Source organism: Anser cygnoides, chromosome 10 (genome assembly GCF_040182565.1).
Source record: "Anser cygnoides isolate HZ-2024a breed goose chromosome 10, Taihu_goose_T2T_genome, whole genome shotgun sequence".
NCBI classification, from domain to species: Eukaryota; Metazoa; Chordata; class Aves; order Anseriformes; family Anatidae; genus Anser; species Anser cygnoides.
Window position 1 is genome coordinate 15,330,349 of NC_089882.1, and position 18,940 is coordinate 15,349,288.

General features: G+C 44.0%; 1 protein-coding gene across 1 annotated transcript in view; it reads left to right on the forward strand.

Annotated features, from left to right (window-relative positions):
* DNAH1 (dynein axonemal heavy chain 1) overlaps positions 1 to 18,940 on the forward strand; it is a 73,100-nt gene that overhangs the window by 16,422 nt on the left and 37,738 nt on the right. The window contains exons 15-29 of the mRNA XM_067002902.1: positions 1,124 to 1,206; positions 2,616 to 2,757; positions 3,225 to 3,380; positions 4,324 to 4,522; positions 5,923 to 6,176; positions 7,097 to 7,309; positions 9,009 to 9,173; positions 10,825 to 10,946; positions 11,500 to 11,605; positions 13,023 to 13,202; positions 14,051 to 14,191; positions 15,191 to 15,354; positions 15,823 to 15,936; positions 16,548 to 16,736; positions 17,809 to 17,914. Of these exons, the coding sequence (XP_066859003.1) occupies positions 1,124 to 1,206; positions 2,616 to 2,757; positions 3,225 to 3,380; positions 4,324 to 4,522; positions 5,923 to 6,176; positions 7,097 to 7,309; positions 9,009 to 9,173; positions 10,825 to 10,946; positions 11,500 to 11,605; positions 13,023 to 13,202; positions 14,051 to 14,191; positions 15,191 to 15,354; positions 15,823 to 15,936; positions 16,548 to 16,736; positions 17,809 to 17,914 (2,334 nt within the window). The remainder of the gene's footprint in view (positions 1 to 1,123; positions 1,207 to 2,615; positions 2,758 to 3,224; positions 3,381 to 4,323; positions 4,523 to 5,922; positions 6,177 to 7,096; positions 7,310 to 9,008; positions 9,174 to 10,824; positions 10,947 to 11,499; positions 11,606 to 13,022; positions 13,203 to 14,050; positions 14,192 to 15,190; positions 15,355 to 15,822; positions 15,937 to 16,547; positions 16,737 to 17,808; positions 17,915 to 18,940) is intronic.

Here is an 18,940-nt window from a genome sequence, read left to right on the forward strand (position 1 = left end):
AGGGGTGGCCAGCAGGTGGAGGGAGGTGATTGACCCCCTTTGCTCTGCCCTCGTGAGGCCCCACTTGGAGTGCTGTGTCCATGTCTGGAACCCCCAGCACAAGAAAGATGTCGACCTGTTAGAACGGGTCCAGAGGAGGGCCACAAAGATGCTCAGAGGGCTGGAGCACCTCTCCTATGAAGAAAGGCTGAGAGAGCTGGGGGTGTTCAGCCTGGAGAAGAGAAGGCTCTGTGGAGACCTCATTGTGGCCTTTTAATACTTAAATGGTTCTTATAAAAAGGATGGAGAGGGACTCTTTACTTGTGTAGATAATGATAGGACAAGGGGGAATGGTTTTAAACTGAAAGAGGGGAGATTTAGATTGGATGTTAGGAGGAAATTCTTCACTTAGAGAATGGTGAGGCACTGGAACAGGCTGCCCAGAGAGGTTGGGGATGCCCCATTCCTGGAGGTGTCAAGGCCAGGCTGGATGGGGCCTTGGCAACCTGATCTAGTGGGTGGCATCCCTGCCTATGGCAGTGGGGTTGGAACTAGATGATCTTTAAAGTCCCTTCCAACCCGAGCCATTCTGTGATTCTATGAAGGGCTTATATATGCTTTCTGCTACCTTCATGACGCGTTCTGCATTTGTTTATCGAAAATCTGTCTTCTAAAAATGTAATGCTGTTTTCAAGAAAATGTATCTGCTACCAAATGTTTGTTTTGCTGTTAACTAATTTCTTCTAGTAGGACATCTTGGTGGTGAGTTACCTCAAAGCAATTTGTGATGGTAGTCTCCTTCCAGTTGAACACATGAGGAACAAAGGCATCAATCTATAAACTGACTTGTCCATGCAAAATGAAAACCTGAGAAACCTGGAGGATAACACTCAATTTCTGTCCAGCACAATTTTTTTCGTTCATATAGAACAGAGGGTGATACGATGACTTGATCATTAGCAGAACAAGGGCTTGGAAATCCATTCTCACTGTTTACACAGCAGAGAAGCAGCCTTACATCACATTAAGCTCATGTGACTAAGGCCCTTCAAAGGTGCCTCATGAAAATGAGGTATAAGCCAGAGTTGGAATCAGTCTGGTCTGAAGGTGCCTATTTTTTGTCTCTTTCTCTCACCACGTGCAGGAACTGATTCGTGAAGTCATGGAAGATTACAAGGTCCTGGAGGAATTCCTTTACAATCTCACCGAAGAAGACTTCAGTCAAAAGTGAGCACAAATCATTCCTCCCACTGTTAAAGTGGGACACTTTGCAGCAATTACCACTCTCGGTGCTTCAGGGTCTATGTGTCTATCAAGAGCTCCAGCAGAACTTTTAAGTGCCTCTCAGCTGTATGATCACTGAATTCTTAAAATGAAGCTTATAGAGAAGCGTGGATTCATGCTGCCTTCAGGCCTGGGGCAAGGCAAACTAGTAGCTATTAACCTATTTAACATGTTAAGCCTCTTTTCTCTTTTGTTTATTTTTGTTTGTTTGTTTGTTTTTTTGGAGGCCTTTGCAAGATCTCAAACTACATGGTTTAGTGTGTGTCTGAAACTGAACGGACACTTCCAAGGTCTTGGTAGAAACACTCCCAGTACTTGCTGAGGAATAAGAAGGAATATAAACCTGTATCATTGTTACTGTATTTCTTCTCTGTGCAGTCTCCTCTTAATTTTTACCTTGAAAATGTTATTTAGATTGGGACTTGACTATGCCCCAGGAGCAGAGTCAGCTCACACACACAGTTACAGAGCTTCTAAAGTCAGCTCAGCCCTGCAAACTGCTCTCATATGTTATGGACATGGTCCATTATGTCTACAACTTCAGTGAGTCTTTGCAGCATGCTTCTGAAACTAGAATGATGGGGTGGACAGTGGGGGAAAAATAAAGAAAGAAACCCACAGAAACCGCACAGGAAAGCGGCTCAGCTCTAGGACAGCTTAGCACAGATGTAGCTGTGTGCCCACTGGCACGTGCAGAACTAGCAGATCACTGCATTCCCAGGTGCTTGGAAGGGGTATGACCTTGAACATAATGCTGCAAAGCTTTTATTTGGCATTGTACACAAACTAACAAGTCCAAATGGAATAACAGTAGGCAGTGGCTGAGCAAGAACCAAGAAACATGCCTTAAAATGAGCAGCCACATTGTGCAGCCTTTCCTGTATCTGCATCACACCCCAGGGCACTCTGCATTTTATCTGGGTTATCCTGGCCACTGATTTCCTTACTTAATAGGAGGCTGGCTTTTTCAGGAGCCCTGAAAAGCCACAAATCAAGACTGTCACTCCATTTTTTCAAGTTCCTTGTGAATACAGTCAAAGAAAGACATTCCCACTGGATGCCTACTGTTATTTTGCCATGTCCTAGCTTTTCAGCAACATATTTGATTTGTTCCTTTTGAAAAGGCCCTCCACCTCTCCTGAGACCACTCCAATTCAATAGTCTAGTCACAAGGACTGCATACCAACAAGAAAAGCTGGAAGAAAATGCTTTGTTGAAACCACATGTGTTTCTGTTGTTGTAAAGCCTCCTTGTTTGGTGGGAGCTGGGGAGTTGGTTTTCTCATTCTTTTAAGCATTCGAAACATATGCTCAAAAAGTCTCTCTTTCTGTCATTATATCATGTGAGTACAGGTGGACTGCAAGTTACTGGCCCCTGAAAATAACTATGCAAGCTGAGTCCATTCGTCTCCAGCACATGAAGGATGAAGACAAATTTCGCAAAATCCAGGTCATGAATCACAGCAGCTTTCAAGAGAAACTGGAGGAGATGCAGGTATTAAGCCTCTGACAATAAACTGTCCAGAGAAGAGGGCCTGGAAGGTCTTATGGTCATCCAGGGAAACTTTCAGATGTCAGTTTAGTGTTTTTAGGTTAATATATTGTTGGACCAAAAATTATCCAGTATTTCCTGCAGTACTCTGCAGGAAACACTGACTTTTCACCAGGAAGATGTTCAGCAAGATACAATTTTCTGATTCTTGGTGGTCAGGCACCACATGCTCCTCCTCTCTTGCTTACTCAGTTCTCTGCAGAGCATCTTCCTTGATGTGCTGCCGTCAAGGGGGGAAATACAGCATCCAGTCAGGGAACTCACTTTGTGTGGAAGACCCTGAAATAATATCAGAGTTTTGGAAAAATCTTACCTTTGAGTATAATAAAGAACACACCAGGAAGCTGAGATTCCCAGAGGCAGCCCTCAGGTTCTGAGCCATACCTCATGACTGTGTTTTTTTCTTCCAGCTGACTGTAGGTGGATTTTCCGTTCAGGTGGACATTAACCAAGCTCACTGTTTGGCTAACGAAGCAAGGCAGGTCAGGAAGGAGTTGAAGGAGCTTCAGAATTTGGCAGTTCTCTACAACAACAGGGAAAGAATATTTGGGATGAAAGTTACTAATGTAAGTGTCAGATCCTTATACCTACAGAATGCTAACTATTGTTGGGCCTTCGAAGTGATAAGTAGAGCAAATAATGAGTCACAGTTCCTCAGGGAGGAATCCTTCATGCTATTTTGTTTTTTCTGACACTGACTAGGGAGGCTCCATAGACCTGTAGAGTGACCATGCTGTTCCATCACTCCACTGTTGTGGAGCTTGTCCCAGATGAATGTTCATGGGCCTGATACTGCCCCTTCTGTGAGAGACTCTGGGTGTCCATGCACAGATTCGAGTGATTTTAATGAGGAAGAATTAGATAGGGAAGGTCTTGATGCAACAGTTAACATGCGTCAATTTCTGTCAGGCTGTTACTGCAGTTGTGTAGACGTGAATGACAATGTGCAAAGCACTGTGTAGTTCACTGGATGGGCTCAGATGGTAGCCTCTCTCCATGTTCTCTCTCCTAAGGCAACAGTTTATATAGTTGCAAAGACTCATTTTGCTTGTAGCTGTTCAGATGCCAGCGAATCATTGTCACCCACATGTGACCCGGTCTGGCTGCAGAGCAGGAGCAGAGTTTACATAATCCTTTTCTACCCCTCTGTCTGTGGTTACTTCTTCGCTGTACGGACCCAAATTTCAGTATGTTCAATATGATGTGCAGCATGTGCTTTTTCTGTGTGTGTATAGACTGCCTATCAAAATGTTGTCATTCGCAACAGAGCATTTGTAAAGGCAAGGGGAGAGAGTGCTTTTCATGCCATACATGTGCTGCAGGCACAGCTCCACTGGATGCATTTTTGCCTGAATGCAGTTCCTTGGAATCTACGTTGTGACCCCGGTAGAAAACAGTCTCATACATACTCTTGAAAGTACAATTTTCTCATTGATTACTTGAGATTCAAAAAAGATCTGTGCCCTTTATAGCCTTTTGGCATGCTTATTTTTTTCTCTCTTTCCAAAGTACAGTAAACTATCTGGGATGGTTAAGGAGTTCCAGCCATACTGTGATCTCTGGACTACAGTGTCAGACTGGATGCGCTGGTATGGGAGCTGGATGAATGATCCTCTCATTGAAATTGAGGCTGAACAGCTAGAAAAGAATGTCAATGACTCTCTTAAGACAATGCAGAGATGCGTGAAGCAGTTCAAGGACTCACCAGGTAGCTACACAGTCTGGGGAAAGGATGTTGGTGCATATTGGCATATTGATGTGAGGGATGTCACAGAATGCTCAGAACAGGGAATATGAGGCTGTCATATGGATGTGTTGTGTATATTAGAGCCAGCTGAGAAACTGCTAACAAGATTGTTTTCCAGGAAAAAAAAAAAGTGAAAGTATAATGATTCACATCAAGATATGTTTGCTGCATAAAGTACTAGTTTGGCATGGAAACAACCAGGCTGCAAATTCCCAGGACAGCACTGAGATAAAAGCCATCCTCTTACTTTGAAGTTTATTCTAATTCATACAAATTATTAAATATTATCCAGATTACTCACAGAGAATTATTATATAGCCTAGTGGCAAGTGACCGGAGATGTGTAGATTTAAACCCTTACTCAGGTCAGGCAGCAAAGGAACTTGAATCTGAGTGCTGTTCCCTTGGCCAATCTTATTTTCTTCATTGGCCAACTAATTTAGTGGAAAGCCAGAAAAGATCTCATTAAAAAAAATTACGAAGTCTGGAAATTACCTGTGCAATGTAATAACTGTTTTCTTTCTGCCCAAACGTGTATGAATTTTAGGTGATGCAATTCATGTGAAGATCTTTTTTTTTTAATCATGGCTCCTAGTAAAACTGGAATTAAGCCTTCAGTCATAGCTTAACTTCCCATTCCATGTTTCTCTGAGATGCATTGGTCATTTAGAGATAATTCTAAAATTTTCTGCCAGATGGCTTAGATTGAAATATATTTTGCAGTGGGAGATTTTTGATTCATCCTTTTTAACTCAAACTCTCTCTTAAACAATGCTGTGAATCAGCCCCAATGGAGGAGGTGATGAGTGGATGCATGAGTAACTATGAATCATTATGGTAAACAGAAATACTAAGAATACCTGCTCGTATTCATTGCAATATTCCCTAGCACCTGGTATAATGTGTGTTTTGGTCTTCAGACTCCTTGCCTTTGCATACCACCCAGCAGGGAGTGTGAGGTGCTCACATTGTTGCTGTGACTCTGCAGTGCAGCTACTCAGTGTGTAATCAAAAAGAGGCACGTGCTGTAGTCATGTCTCAGAAAGGAAGTCTCATGGTGAGCTCTAGGCTAAGGCATACTTCTTCTTAGCATGGACTTGCCTGTAACAGATTTGAGGCTAATAGGCAGGTCCACTTCTGGGAGCGGGCTTGTATCCTTGCTTAGTAGCAGCATTGAGAGAGCCTTTGTGTCCTCATTGCTTGAAGCCTGCATTTTCCATTGCTCTCTCTCCTGCTGCTTACCCCTATACTCCGTATCTACAAGCACACCAGGCTTTAGACAACAACTTTTAGGAAGTTTCTTAAGACAACTTCCTCACGTGCTATTGTCGTTGATGTTTTTCTGTTTCTCTCCCTGAAAGCATGCCAGGTTGTAGCAATGGAATTCCGAGACAAGATTGAAGAATTCAGATTATATATCCCCTTAATTCAAGGGCTTCACAATCCTGGCATGAGAAAACGGCACTGGGAAATGCTGTCAGAAGCTATTAACATTGATATCAAGCTAGAACCCGATCTGACACTTCGTCGCTGCTTGGATATGAACCTGCTGGACCATATCGAGAGCATTACCAAAGTAGCTGAGATAGCTGGCAAGGAATATGCCATCGAGAATGTGAGGAGGAGAGAGTGACTTGTTTCTTTGGTTGTCTTCAGAGATATTTCTGTTGGATTTCTGCTGAGCTGTTGAGCAGGCAGTCATTGCCTTGGGTAGTGTTCGTGTTCTCTCAGAGCATTATGCACATTCTGCATCACAAATGAGAAGTCTGCTGCCCTTAGAGATGGGAGCAGTGACCACCCAATTGAATTCACACACTAGAATAAGTTATTTTTGCCTTGCATGGAATCTACAGTTACAGCATAACAGCATTGTCTGATGGTTATGCTAGTCTACTGGTTGGTTCCCACACCTCAGTGTGTGATCAGTAACTGTTTAAATTGAAATAATTTGATTGTCTGCATTCTCCCAGTCAAAAGTCATGTCAGGAAAATTAGCTGTTTCTGGAAATCAAGGTGATAAATCCTTTATCACAGTAAATATGTGCATGGAGGACTTGGTGGCTCTGGAGATTCATAGGCTAGATAGTCTTTCAGCTTCAGTTCATACATTCTGATGTGACCTAAGATGGTCTTGATCGAAAGTCATTACTGTCTGGCAGCTTTTGTTCTCTGAAATCTCAGATGAGTTCCAGGTAGAGAGCAACCCCTTTCACAAAGCTATCATTACAGTAATCATTACTTGGAACTACACTGGCATCCTCTGTGCATCCAGTAGATGTCTGAAAGGGAAACTACCCTTTCTCCCCTCAAGGTGTTCCTTTCAGGACAGTGTTGAGGTGTTGAGTCCGTGGGCAATGCTGAGGAAACATGCTGTTGCTCAGTGTGTGATGCATTAAATACATAGCCACAGTTTTCAGTGGAATCCGAGAGAAAAAGTCTGCCTGCTAGAGAGGCACATTAAGAGAGATGTGGAAGGTGGGATAACCACTGCACAGGTTGTATTTGAAAATTAAATTACTCATCCCTCTGTTCCAGGTACTCAATAAGATGGAGAATGAATGGAGCTCTGTTTCATTTACTGTGTCACTTTACAAAGACACAGGCACTTTTATCCTGAAAAACACTGATGAGGCTTCTCAGCTCCTAGATGATCATATTGTCATGATTCAGAGCATGTCCTTCTCACCATTCAAGAAAGCTTTTGAGGATAGGATGAACACATGGGAAAACAAGCTGAAGATGACACAGGTATTAGTTTCCCCACACACGCATGGAGCAGGCAGGCATCTGGTCTGTGCTTTAATGTGGACACTGTGAGTGGACAACTGTCAAGAGGATAGTCTCTGTGGAGGAAGAGGGTCTGTTAAAGCCCTCTGACCCTAGTACAGGAGTTAATCTCACCGCCTTACTCTGCAATTAAAAGTGATGTAATTTCAGGCCTTTGCTACCTTTGACAACACCTTTTAGTGTTGTCGTACTGGCATCTCTAACAACATTACACTTAGTGGACCTTACAGATTCTTTACAGGCACTATGGTAATCGTGTCAAGCTGAAGGCTGAATGCCATTCACATCGGTGTGGGAAAACACGTGGAAGACTGCTGTTCAGAACAGGATCTGGCAGACTGTGCCAGCACTTCCACATCAGACCTGAGCCTGAGTGCTCAACACCCAGCAAGACACCACCTGCAGAATAGCACTTTGCTGCAGGAGAAAAATTCCTGTACAAGTATCTTACTGGATAACTCTCTGTAAATGCCATGTAAATGTACAGCAGCATTGTTACCTGTTATTCATCACTGCCTTATTCTGTTCATTGGTGCTTACCATCTGGGTGTGCTGGGGCCATAGGCTTCTAGAGTGCTGGTCATGTCTCATAAGGATGCAGAAATGCTACTCTAAGCCCTAAAGCAGAAAGTGATATGGGGAAATTCAGCTATTTACTGTGTCGTTTTGACTGAGATATTTTATGTGTTTTCACCCTGCATTCTTACTCCTCCTTTTGATTGCATTCATTCCTGTCACTAAAGACCCATGAAGCCTCTTCTGGGAACTGGCTTATTGGGTTAGCTGATGGGGTATGGCAAACACAGTTGTCTGCATTACAAGAAAAAACAGTCTTGCTAGGTTGAGTGACTGCCTATGCACAGGGAATGGTAGGGGACAGCTGCCTGTAAGCAAGGCTGCTTTCCTCTGGCAGTCTGAAACGCAGTCAAACACACTGCTTTGCAGCGTTGGGCAGGTTCCCTATACCTTCCAGTCTCCCGTGGCTGAAAATGTAAGACGAGGTTGTTCTTCCAGCCTAATTTTTGCTCTTATGAATGCCTGATAAACAGGATTTTCTCTCTGATGTGTAACTTAAATGTCTAGCTTTTCATTCATTTTCTTGATTCAGAGTGTTACTTGAAAATCTAATCATGGATTATTCTGTAGGCAAGGTTGGGGCTGGTTTATGTGAGACAGGAGAGAGGATATGGCAGAACTGCAGAGTATGAGGAATTTTATTTGTCATTCTTCTCCCCACATAAAGCTCTTTTCATAAAATAAAATACCATCTCACTTTACAGAAGTGGTATCTTCTGTAAAATACAGAAACAGTAGCCACAGAAATTTGACCTAGCACCACAAAGTCCCTTTGAGCTTTAGTATTGGCTTATACATAGGTCTAAGCTGCCTCCATTAAACTTGTCAATGTTGATTCTGATGCTTACTGACAACAGTCAGTAGAAGGGATGTTTGCATTATTGCATTGCTGATTTTTTGGGAAGGAACTTCCAGCTCCTGGCTCTGCAAGTAGATTTTAAAATTGTGGAAGCTCTAAGCACAGCATTACTTCTTTTTTGTTCTGTTTATTTATATATTTAACCCATTCTTGTGCGCAGTTTTGATTGATTTAGTCAAACAGGTTCACAGAGTGGTGTCATGTACTCTTCTCCCTTCCCACTAGGATGTCCTAGAGGAATGGCTGAAATGCCAGTGCTCTTGGCTCTACTTGGAGCCCATCTTTAGGTCAGAAGACATCAAAAGACAGCTCCCAGTGGAAAGTGAGCGCTACCATGCCATGGATATGGACTGGAGGATCATCATGAAGAATGCTAATGAAAATCCTGAGGTGTGTACCTTGATGAAAACTAATGCAAGTATCCCAAATTCCTCAGACGTGTACTCACATGAGGGTTGCCTATGAGTCTTTGCTTTTGTAGTGGTCTGGGCATGAACAGCAGGGTATAAACTGTGAGACCTTGCCCCAGGTGGTGTGCTGTGTTTCTTCTCTTGGAACATGGCCTTTCCTTCTGGTGTTGAAGCTCACATCTCTGTGATGCTTTGCACCAGTCTCTCCACCCCCTCTGAGTTCTCCCCAGCATGCAGAGTCCCTTCCTCCAACAACTCTTGTAACCAGCTTAAATCCTAACCATAAGATATCTCCTTTGATTCCTCCTGAGGTCTGACTCTGTAAAACTATTTAGAGATGTTGCTTGGCTCTTCTGTTGCCCATGTCTGCTTTCTGTGTCCTGGTAAAAGTGCTCTGCACTCATTTTTTTCTCCAGTTACCACTTCCCAGGACTACTACATCACCACTCGTCTTCCATATTATCATCAAGGCTTTTGACACTGTCTCCCATGGCATCCCCATAGGCAAGCTCAGGAAGTGTGGGGATAGATGAGTGGGCAGTGAGGTGGATTGAGAACTGGCTGGATGGCAGAGCTCAGAGGGTTGCGCTCAGCAGCACAGGGTCTAATTGGAGGCCTGTAGCTAGCTGTGTCCCCCAGGGGTCAGTACTGGGTGCAGTCTCATTCATCTTATCTGTCAACGACCCGGATGAGGGAGCAGAGTGCACTCTCCACAAGTTTGCTGATGACACAAAGCTGGGAGGAGTGGCTGATACCCCGAGGGCTGTGCTGCCATTCAGAGGGACCTGGACAGGTTGGAGCATTGGGCAGTGCAGAACCTTGTAAAGTTCAACAAAGGCAAGTGCAGGGTCCCGCACCTAGGGCGGAATAACCCCGTGCACCAGCGCAGGCTGGGGGCTGACCTGCTGGAGAACAGCTCTGCAGAGTAGGACCTGGGAGTCCCGGTGGACAGCAGGCTGACCAGGAGCCAGCAACGTGGCCTTGTGGCCAAGAAGGCCATCGGGATCCTGGGGTGCCTTAGGAAGTGTGGCCAGCAGGTCGAGGGAGGTGATCCTGCCCCTCTGCTCAGCCCTGGTGAGGCCCCACCTGGAGTGGTGTGTCCAGGTCTGGGCTCCCCAGGACAAGAGGGACATGGAGCTGCTGGAGCGAGACCAGCGGAGGGCTATGAAGATGCTGAGAGAGGGCAGGGGCACCTCTCCTATGAAAGGCTGAGAGAGCTGGCCCTGTTTAGCTTGGAGGAGAGAAGACAGAGGGGTCTTAAAAATGTGTACAAATACCTGAAAGGAGGGTGTCAAACAGATGGGGCCAGACGCTTTTCAGTGGTGGCCAGTGACAAGACAAGAGGCAACGGGCACAAACTGGGCCCTTCTTTACTGTGAGGCTGACAGAGTGCTGGAGCAGGTTGCCCAGAGAGGCTGTGGGGTTTCCCTCTCTGGAGATACTCAAAACCCGCCTGGATGCCATCCTGTGCAAAGTGCCATAGGTGACCCTGCATTTCAGGGGGTTGGACTAGGTGACCTCCAGAGGTCCCTTCCTACCTCAGCCATTCTGTGATTAAAATTATCTCCATTGCCTTATCTCCCACATGCTCACAATACTGATGCTTCCTATGTTCTCTGCTCTGTTTATAGGTGATGTCTTTGTGCCCTGATCCTGCACTACTAGAAAACCTGCAAAAATGTAACAAACTACTAGAACTTGTACAGAAAAGGCTGAGTGAATACCTGGAGACCAAGAGAGGTGCTTTTCCCAGGTAACCTCAAAGTTCAGTGCGCTGTATCATACTTCCTGGTTCAGAAATTATGAAAGGAGAGGCTCATTCTAGTTAACTCTGCCAAGAAAGAGCACAGCAAAACAAGTGTATGCTTATGATACTGTCAGAAGACTGCAAACATCAGTAAAGCCTGTACCTTTCAATGCTGCCATCTGATGGGGAGAAAACAGGCAGACACAAATGTTCTAAGGGCTGTCCAGTAGCGTCTCGCACATCTGTGTGTTTTGGTCATCATTCGTCTAGAAAGGATTAAGTGGAGTAAAATGAAAACCTCCATTTAACTCTCTTACCTCTGAAGGAATACTACTTTTCTTTGAAAGCTCCTTTTCACGGGAGTAACTGACTTCTGCAGATGAAGAAATCTGTCTCTGCCGAGAGATAGATGGCTGTACCATGGCTGCTACTCTCCTGCACAAACACAGAGATCAGTGAGCAGTCACAAACATGGGACTTGTTCCTCATCTTCTGAGGACTCAGTCCCTGATGCCACAGTAAAGTGAGCCTCCCTTCACCCCTCACTTTTTGTTTCCAGGTTCTACTTCCTTTCAGATGATGAGCTGCTGGAAATACTGTCTCAGACAAAGGACCCCACTGCTGTACAACCTCACCTCCGCAAATGCTTTGAGAACATTGCACAGGTAGGCAAAGCAAGCACCTTAGAGGTTTGGCCCACCTTTGGGAAGCTGATATCATGGGAACTGAGAGGCATTCTGAGATCTGGAGGAGAGTTCATGCTCTGCTCTGTGGAAATGGAAAACCTGTAACTGTAACTGTATGTAGGCATTGCAAGATGCAGGCTCAGCCATCAGGAAAACACAATAACTTGATTTTTAGAGACAGCTTCTCTTTTCCATGTGGGATAAAAGAGTTGAGTTGATTCTGCCCCTTTCTAAACAACGTTAAGAAAGGAGGTAGGATATAAAAGACTCCCAGTCTGCAAAGCAGAATAAAACACTTCCAGCATGTCCATGGAAGCAGAGCAGTGCCCCACAGTTAACTGGCTACCCTGGAGTGGGATTCAAGCAACTTCACTTTAGACATTTCAGAGCCAGACATGTGCCTATGAACTGGATACCCTCAATTTTCTTTTCGACCTTCTGTTTCCTTTAGTGAGGGGAAAAATAGGCATCTGCAAAGGGCAGCTTACTAGAAGTCTCAGATAACCATCTTAGGAGGAGAGGACACTCCCTCTGGAGATGCCTGTCTGTCCCACCATGGAGGCTAAGAGAAATACAATCATCAAAAGGTTTGGGTTGGGAGGGACTTTTAAAGATTGTCAAGTCCAGCCACACTGCCATGGGTAGGGACGCTAGATCAGGTTGTCCAATAGCCCAATTGATAAATAGCTCAGACTTAGCTGTGCTTACAGACAGCTGGTTAGGGTGGAATCCCACACTTGCTAGCAGCGTCAGGAGGGAGTAAATGAGCCTGAACTGAACTAAGTTTCTTCTTTCATCCTGACTTAGGAGCTGGGGTTAACCCTGCTATTTTCCTCTTTATTATTTCTAACTGACTTCAAACTCCATGGCTAGACACAGCTCATACCACCACCAATATTCAGACATGAAAACCAATCTCCTAGTCATTAGCTTGGGAAAATAGAAAGGAAATTGAACTGGAAATCTGGTGCAAAGTCATTGGAATAAATAAGGGAACTTCCAATGATTTGCTGGGGCACTGGAGAAGCTGTTAAAATTTTACTCTTAAAACCAAGCACTCTGACCTCAAGGGAAATGATCTGAATCTACAGAATTGAACAGGAATCAAGGGTTTGAATCCCAGACAGGCACTGAATTTTTTTTTTCCCACATATAATTTGATATGCTTCACTCAAGTTAAGCCTGCGATGTGAATCACTTATCATACAATCATCCTCCACTTTTTTGAAGAGGTCATTTTGCACATCTGTGACATGTTTTATTATTATTATTACTATTGACAACCAAATTTATAGCAAGCATGCAGTGCTACAGCCTGGCTGTCCCTCAGTGGCAGGAAGGCAGGGGCAGAAAGGAAACTCGCCATTCGTGTCTCCTGTTGTGCTTCCTTCATTAGCTGCAGTTCCAGGAGGACCTACAGATCACACACATGTACTCTGCTGAAGGAGAAGAGGTGAAGCTGTTTGCTCCCATCTATCCCACTGACAGTGTGGAGGACTGGCTGCTGGAAGTGGAGAAATCCATGAAGGCCAGTATACGGGACAACATCGAAAGATCAATTGGTGTTTATCCAGAGGTAGGAGTTTTATCAGAGACTGGCCAGTCTCTGGTGTCTTGGTTCCAGGCTTGCCACAGAGATCACCAGTGATGGAGCTGATGAATCCGTGATATTCTACTAGTTTTAAAATACAGCCTTTAATCTAGTTCTGTGTGGATCAAGTGCAGAATGCACAGTTCAGCAAACGGTTAATGCTCCAGAGAATGCAAACCACTGATTCAACAACCATGGAATACTTTCCAGTGTCATAGAACAGCCCTATATGAATCCATTTCTATTCGTCTCTCCAGGCAGCTTCTTCCTTATAAGGATCTACCCTCTTATGTCTTCTCCTTCAGCTCTCATGTCGCACACACTGTGCTAGGGGCCATCAAAGGCAACAGTCAGTGTACACAGGGGATGCATCTTGGTTCTAGTTTCTGCATAAAAGCTATACTGGTGGAAAATCTAAGTTTTGTTTGGATCTAGGGAGATACAAACAGACAAACAAACAAAAAAAGCCTTAAAAAAAAGCCTTCAGATATTTTCCATTACGGTTTTCTACTCAGTCCAAAAATTTGAAACTAGAGAAGTTAGAACAGGCCAGAGGAGGGAAAACATGTTTTTGGCTCACACAGATGTCTGCTCTTTACCTGCTGCTGGCCACTTGCAACTGGTTACTAATCTACAAGTGGCAAGGCAGAGAGAATGGGGTACCGAGCGTCCAGGGAGTTCATGCCTGGAGAAGATTCCCTCATAGCAACTAGCAGGAAAAAAAAAAGTCTCTTAAACAAGTTCAGTTCTTATTTGTTAATGATGTATCTCAGAGCAGGAAAACTTAGAAATTAAAAAATCATTCTTATCGCTATTTTTCACTTGTTTTTAAGATGTCACGTACTACATGGGTCTTGCAATGGCCTGGCCAAGTGACCATTGCTGGCTGTCAGATTTTCTGGACAAAGGAAGTGTCTGAAGCTCTGGAAGCTGGAGATTTGTCCAGCAGGCTTTTCCCACAGCTGACTACTCAGGTAGGAAGATGAACATAAAGGTAAGATTTTGTCAGAAGGGGATTTGTCAATCATCAGATAGCTTATAAATACAGGCAGGACAATACTATAGGAGAAGTCATCTGATGTCCTATACCTCCAGTTTCCAATGATTGTGCTTTTGTTGTCATAACCCAAACCACCGCACATATGTTACCTGAAATTTGCTCCCAAAACCCGGTCATTTCCATGCATGTCACAACAGTGGATTTTTTGGAGATGCAATCCCGCGTAGCACAGCTTAAAAATCGGTAATTAGCTCTCATCATTTTAATTGTTAGGATATTTGTCATCATAAACCTCAAATAATGTACAGGATTGATAATATCAGTAGGTGAAGACAGAAGGAGGGTGAAACATAACATATCCAGAGTCACCCAAGAAGTCAAAAGTGGTGGTGGGGGGGGGGGGGGTGCAGGAAGAACAGGACTGAAGTTGGATCTACAGTGATGGACAGTAGAAATCAAAATGTAATTACATCCTTCTTACCTATTCCATGCATCTAATCAGGCCTAAGACCTGGGAGAAATGGGCTTCTGGGCTTCATGGTGCCTGCAACTTTTCATGTGAGTATGGTAAGGGTGTAGACAAAAGTCTACCGTACCCTGTGGTGCATCAGGCACAGCATTGATAGCCAGTCGAGGGAAGTGACTGTCCTGCTTGACTCTGCACTTGTGTGGCTTCAGCTCGAGCACTGTGTGCGGTTTTGGGTGCCACAATATAAGAAGGTCATAAAACTATTAGGGAGTGTCTAAACTCAGGATATTCTATGATTCTACAAAAAAATAGCTCTGAGACAGCCCTGAGCAGTATTTGCTTGCTGACCAGTCATTCCTGTCTCTGACAAGAGAGAGGCAGAAGTTACCTGGACACAGCTTGTGATCTGGACTTAATGGGCCGTAAGGTTGATTGCATTGTGTTAGTACAGCCTGGGTCTTTGGGATATGGAGTGCTCCAGAGTGCTTTCCTTTCCTTATCCAGCTGGGTGATTTGGTTGCCGTGGTCCGTGGAAAGCTGTCTAAGATGCAGCGAGCAGTGTTGTCAGCTCTCATTGTGATTGAGGTCCATGCCAAGGATGTTGCAGCAAAGCTGATTGAGGAGAATGTGACAAGCGTGAATGATTTCGAGTGGATCTCCCAGCTCAGGTAGAGAACTTAGCTGTGGAACCTCACCTGGCCTCCCTGGCCAGTCTTCGTTTTCCTTACCCATCAGCCGTGTCCATGACAAATGGAAATGAGTTTGCACAATCTGTAAGCAGTATTCCTGAGGCACCTCTAACATCCCAGGAGGATGTCAGTTCTAAGGCATCTGAGACAGGTTTGGTGACATCCGCTTTGGCAATACAGACTATGCCATACCATGGTATCTTAAAATGCCTCACTGAAAAGGGAATGCTCCGGCCCAGGTAGGAGTCCAGTGCTTGATATAACACCTAATTTCAGGTCCTGTGAGAACTCCTGGGCATCCCATTGTGTTACCTTATCCTTTCTTTTCACTAGAGGCAAATTCCATGCCATGCAGGTCTCCAAATCCGTGGTCTGTAGTCCTATGAGCTCATGTATTGTCTGCCAGAAAGTTTTTATCTTTCCGATGTCATGTTCACTCATCATTAGATACTACTGGACGAGGGGGGACCTGTACATCAGAGCAGTCAACGCTGAATTTATGTATGGCTATGAGTATCTGGGGAACAGTGGCCGTCTGGTTATCACACCCCTCACTGACAGGTAAGGAAATTTTTTTTCTGGGTGGTAAATGTACCTTTTTTTTTTTTTCCTGGATGAACAAGCCTCATCAGGGGTTAAACTAAGGATCTGAGCATGCCAGGCTTACTTCTTTATGTATGTAAATAGAAACCATTTGTACAGTGAAGGCTTACTTGAGATGAGGGTGTAGAAACATCCTTGCATGAGTCCTACTGTGCTCCTAGTGATCAGTGCTCACCCTGATTTGCTTACTTTCTCCTGATTTTCAGTGTAGTGCTCTGACTTGTGTAAAATGCCTTCCTGATAGCTAAGGAGCTCTTCTGCAAACCACTGTACAAGGTATCTAATACTCTGGAACATGCAGTGGTAATAATAGTTACACCCTTTTTTAACTGTCCTTTTTCTAGAGAGTAAATTTACAGCAGTGGCAGAAGGATTTATCCATGCAGGCCCTTATGAATACTAATCAAGGTCGCATAGCTAACTCCTTTGCAAAGTGCTGCATATATAAGCAGTTCTGCAGAATAATAAATGGGGGATTTCTGCTTGTCTCCAGATGGATAGATCACGTCTCCTTTACTGAAACCAGCAGTAGGAATGCTTCTCATTAGCTGGTCTCATATTTGTTGTAGGTGTTACCTGACACTTACAGGAGCTCTGCATCTGAAATTTGGAGGAGCACCTGCAGGACCAGCAGGAACAGGCAAAACAGAAACAACAAAAGACCTGGGGAAAGCACTAGCAATCCAAACCGTAGTGTTCAACTGCTCTGACCAGCTTGACTTTATGGCAATGGGAAAGTTTTTCAAGGGACTAGCCAGGTACAGTGAAATACTGTGTGTCATTATCAAGGAGCAAGTAGGATACGGGGATGCTGGCCACCAGGTGGAATATTTTTTATCCACCAGGTGGATATTTTTTATAACAGCCCAGAAGAACAAGCAAAGCCCTACTTAGAGAGTTGCTGTGTTCCAGAATGAGCAAAGTTATAAAGCTTCTGCCAAAATAGTAAGACAGTTGAGCCAATTAAAAAAAAAAAAAGGATAAAAAGAGATCCTGTTAATTTAAAGCAAAATTAAAATGCCTTGCACCATCCACTGTTTGACACCTGTAAAAATGTTTTCAGCTCTGACTTTTGTTTTAATATTGTGCACGTTGGACTGAGATGCAGCCCACAAGCTGCTTAATCTTAAGAAGGAGAGTCTGCAGAGTGTATCCAAAATTGAGTAGCCAAGAGAGACTGTTTTAAGCTCTGAGGAATCCTCTCAGAGATACTTCCCTCTTCTCTACATATCAAACAGAGCTGGTCCAATTAGTCTGTTGCATGCTGGTGAATCTGAATTAGTTACTCCAGCCGATACTGATGCTCCTTTCTCAGATGTTTTCTTTGTAAGTAATTTCACTTCTTTCTTAAACCATGCCCTGTGGGAAGATCACCTTTCTCATATACATGCTTCCAGCTTTATACATACTTTTCCAGGCTTTACAAAATGGATTTGACCTGGGATACATAGCCAGGGTGATGAGCTATGATGAGCTATGACCAGTACACTGTGATTGTATCTGCTACACTTACATTTCAGGTACAAAATAGGACTTCACCATTACGCTTCTTTCAAGCCCAAATTTGTGCCAGGCTGTAGGGTCAGACATTGCCATGATCTTGCAAGTACCATGCACCTTTTAGTTCATCACATGACCTGGGACGCATAGTCAGGGTGAGAGGCTATGTCCCCTTCTACTATACCAGTGTACTGTGAGTGTGGAAGGGTGGGTTTGTTTCTTGTTCCTCATTATGTGGATTTATAATTTCTAGACCTAGACGAACCTGCAACTGTGAGTTTGCTCCTGTTTGATGTTCCTGACTTCCCTCATTTTTCTTTCCTTGCCCAGCTCTGGTGCATGGGCTTGCTTTGATGAGTTCAACCGCATTGATATTGAGGTGCTGTCTGTGGTGGCTCAGCAGATCACAACTATTCAGAAAGCCCAACAGCAGAGGGTAAGTAACATGGGGTATGCAAAGGCAGATAAAAAGTCATCTCCACTTGAGCTAGTCTAGGTAAGTCCTTGTCTTTGCACGCATCTTCACAGAGGACCAGATTCACTGTCCAAGTGCAGCTCAGACATACTTGAGCTCAGAGAGGCGTGAGTAATGCCCTAGCTGTGGTGCATCGTATCAGGTTATTACATATTCGGCATCCTGGGTGGGTTTTGTAACTTCACCTTAGTCTGTGCTACCACAGTTGCCCACGTTCTGTCTCAGCTTGAGCTACAGTGCCAGCAGACTTCAGTGTGGGAGACACTCTTTGAAAAAGACCCAATGAGCTGATACAAATTGAAGATGTGATATAAGGCAGCCACTGTTTTACTGTGAGTTGCTTGGTACCACATATATCTAAATGTGTTATTCAAGCTCTAGTGGATTCACAAAACTCAATGTGTGCAGAAAAATGCATTCTCATGTGCACACAGTTGCAATGCAAAGTAAATTGTTGGCTTTACATGGAGACTCAGCTCAGCCAGTCTGACAGCCAGCCTCTGCTTTGCTCCCCTGGAGACTCAGAGAGGTTAAGACCTGAATCTCCTTGACTTTGGCTTGAAATTAGAAACCTGCTGTCTGTGAATTCTTCTGCATTGCTTTATCACCCATCTCAAATTACTGCTTACATGGATTTAAAAAGGATTTAGGTTTCTCTTTGCCCTTCCTGCCACAAATTAATTCACGTCCAAACTCTCCTGCAGAAAGAATGAAAAGATGTTTGCCTGTTTACAACTGGAGGAACAGAAGTCTGTTCAAGAGCCAAAAAAATAAAAAATAGTGTCGTATCAATAAATCTTCAATGAGCCCAGTTTCTTAAGCAGGAAAAAATACTGCTGGTAATACCGTATTCCTGTAGTGGCACTAGATTTGAATCTAGTCTGCAGTGTCTGTAACTGCACACTACAATTGTGTACAGCTGTGTGTGTCTGTGCTTCATAATTTAACTACTGAAAGCCATCGTCTTCCTTTTGGAAGATCCTACTA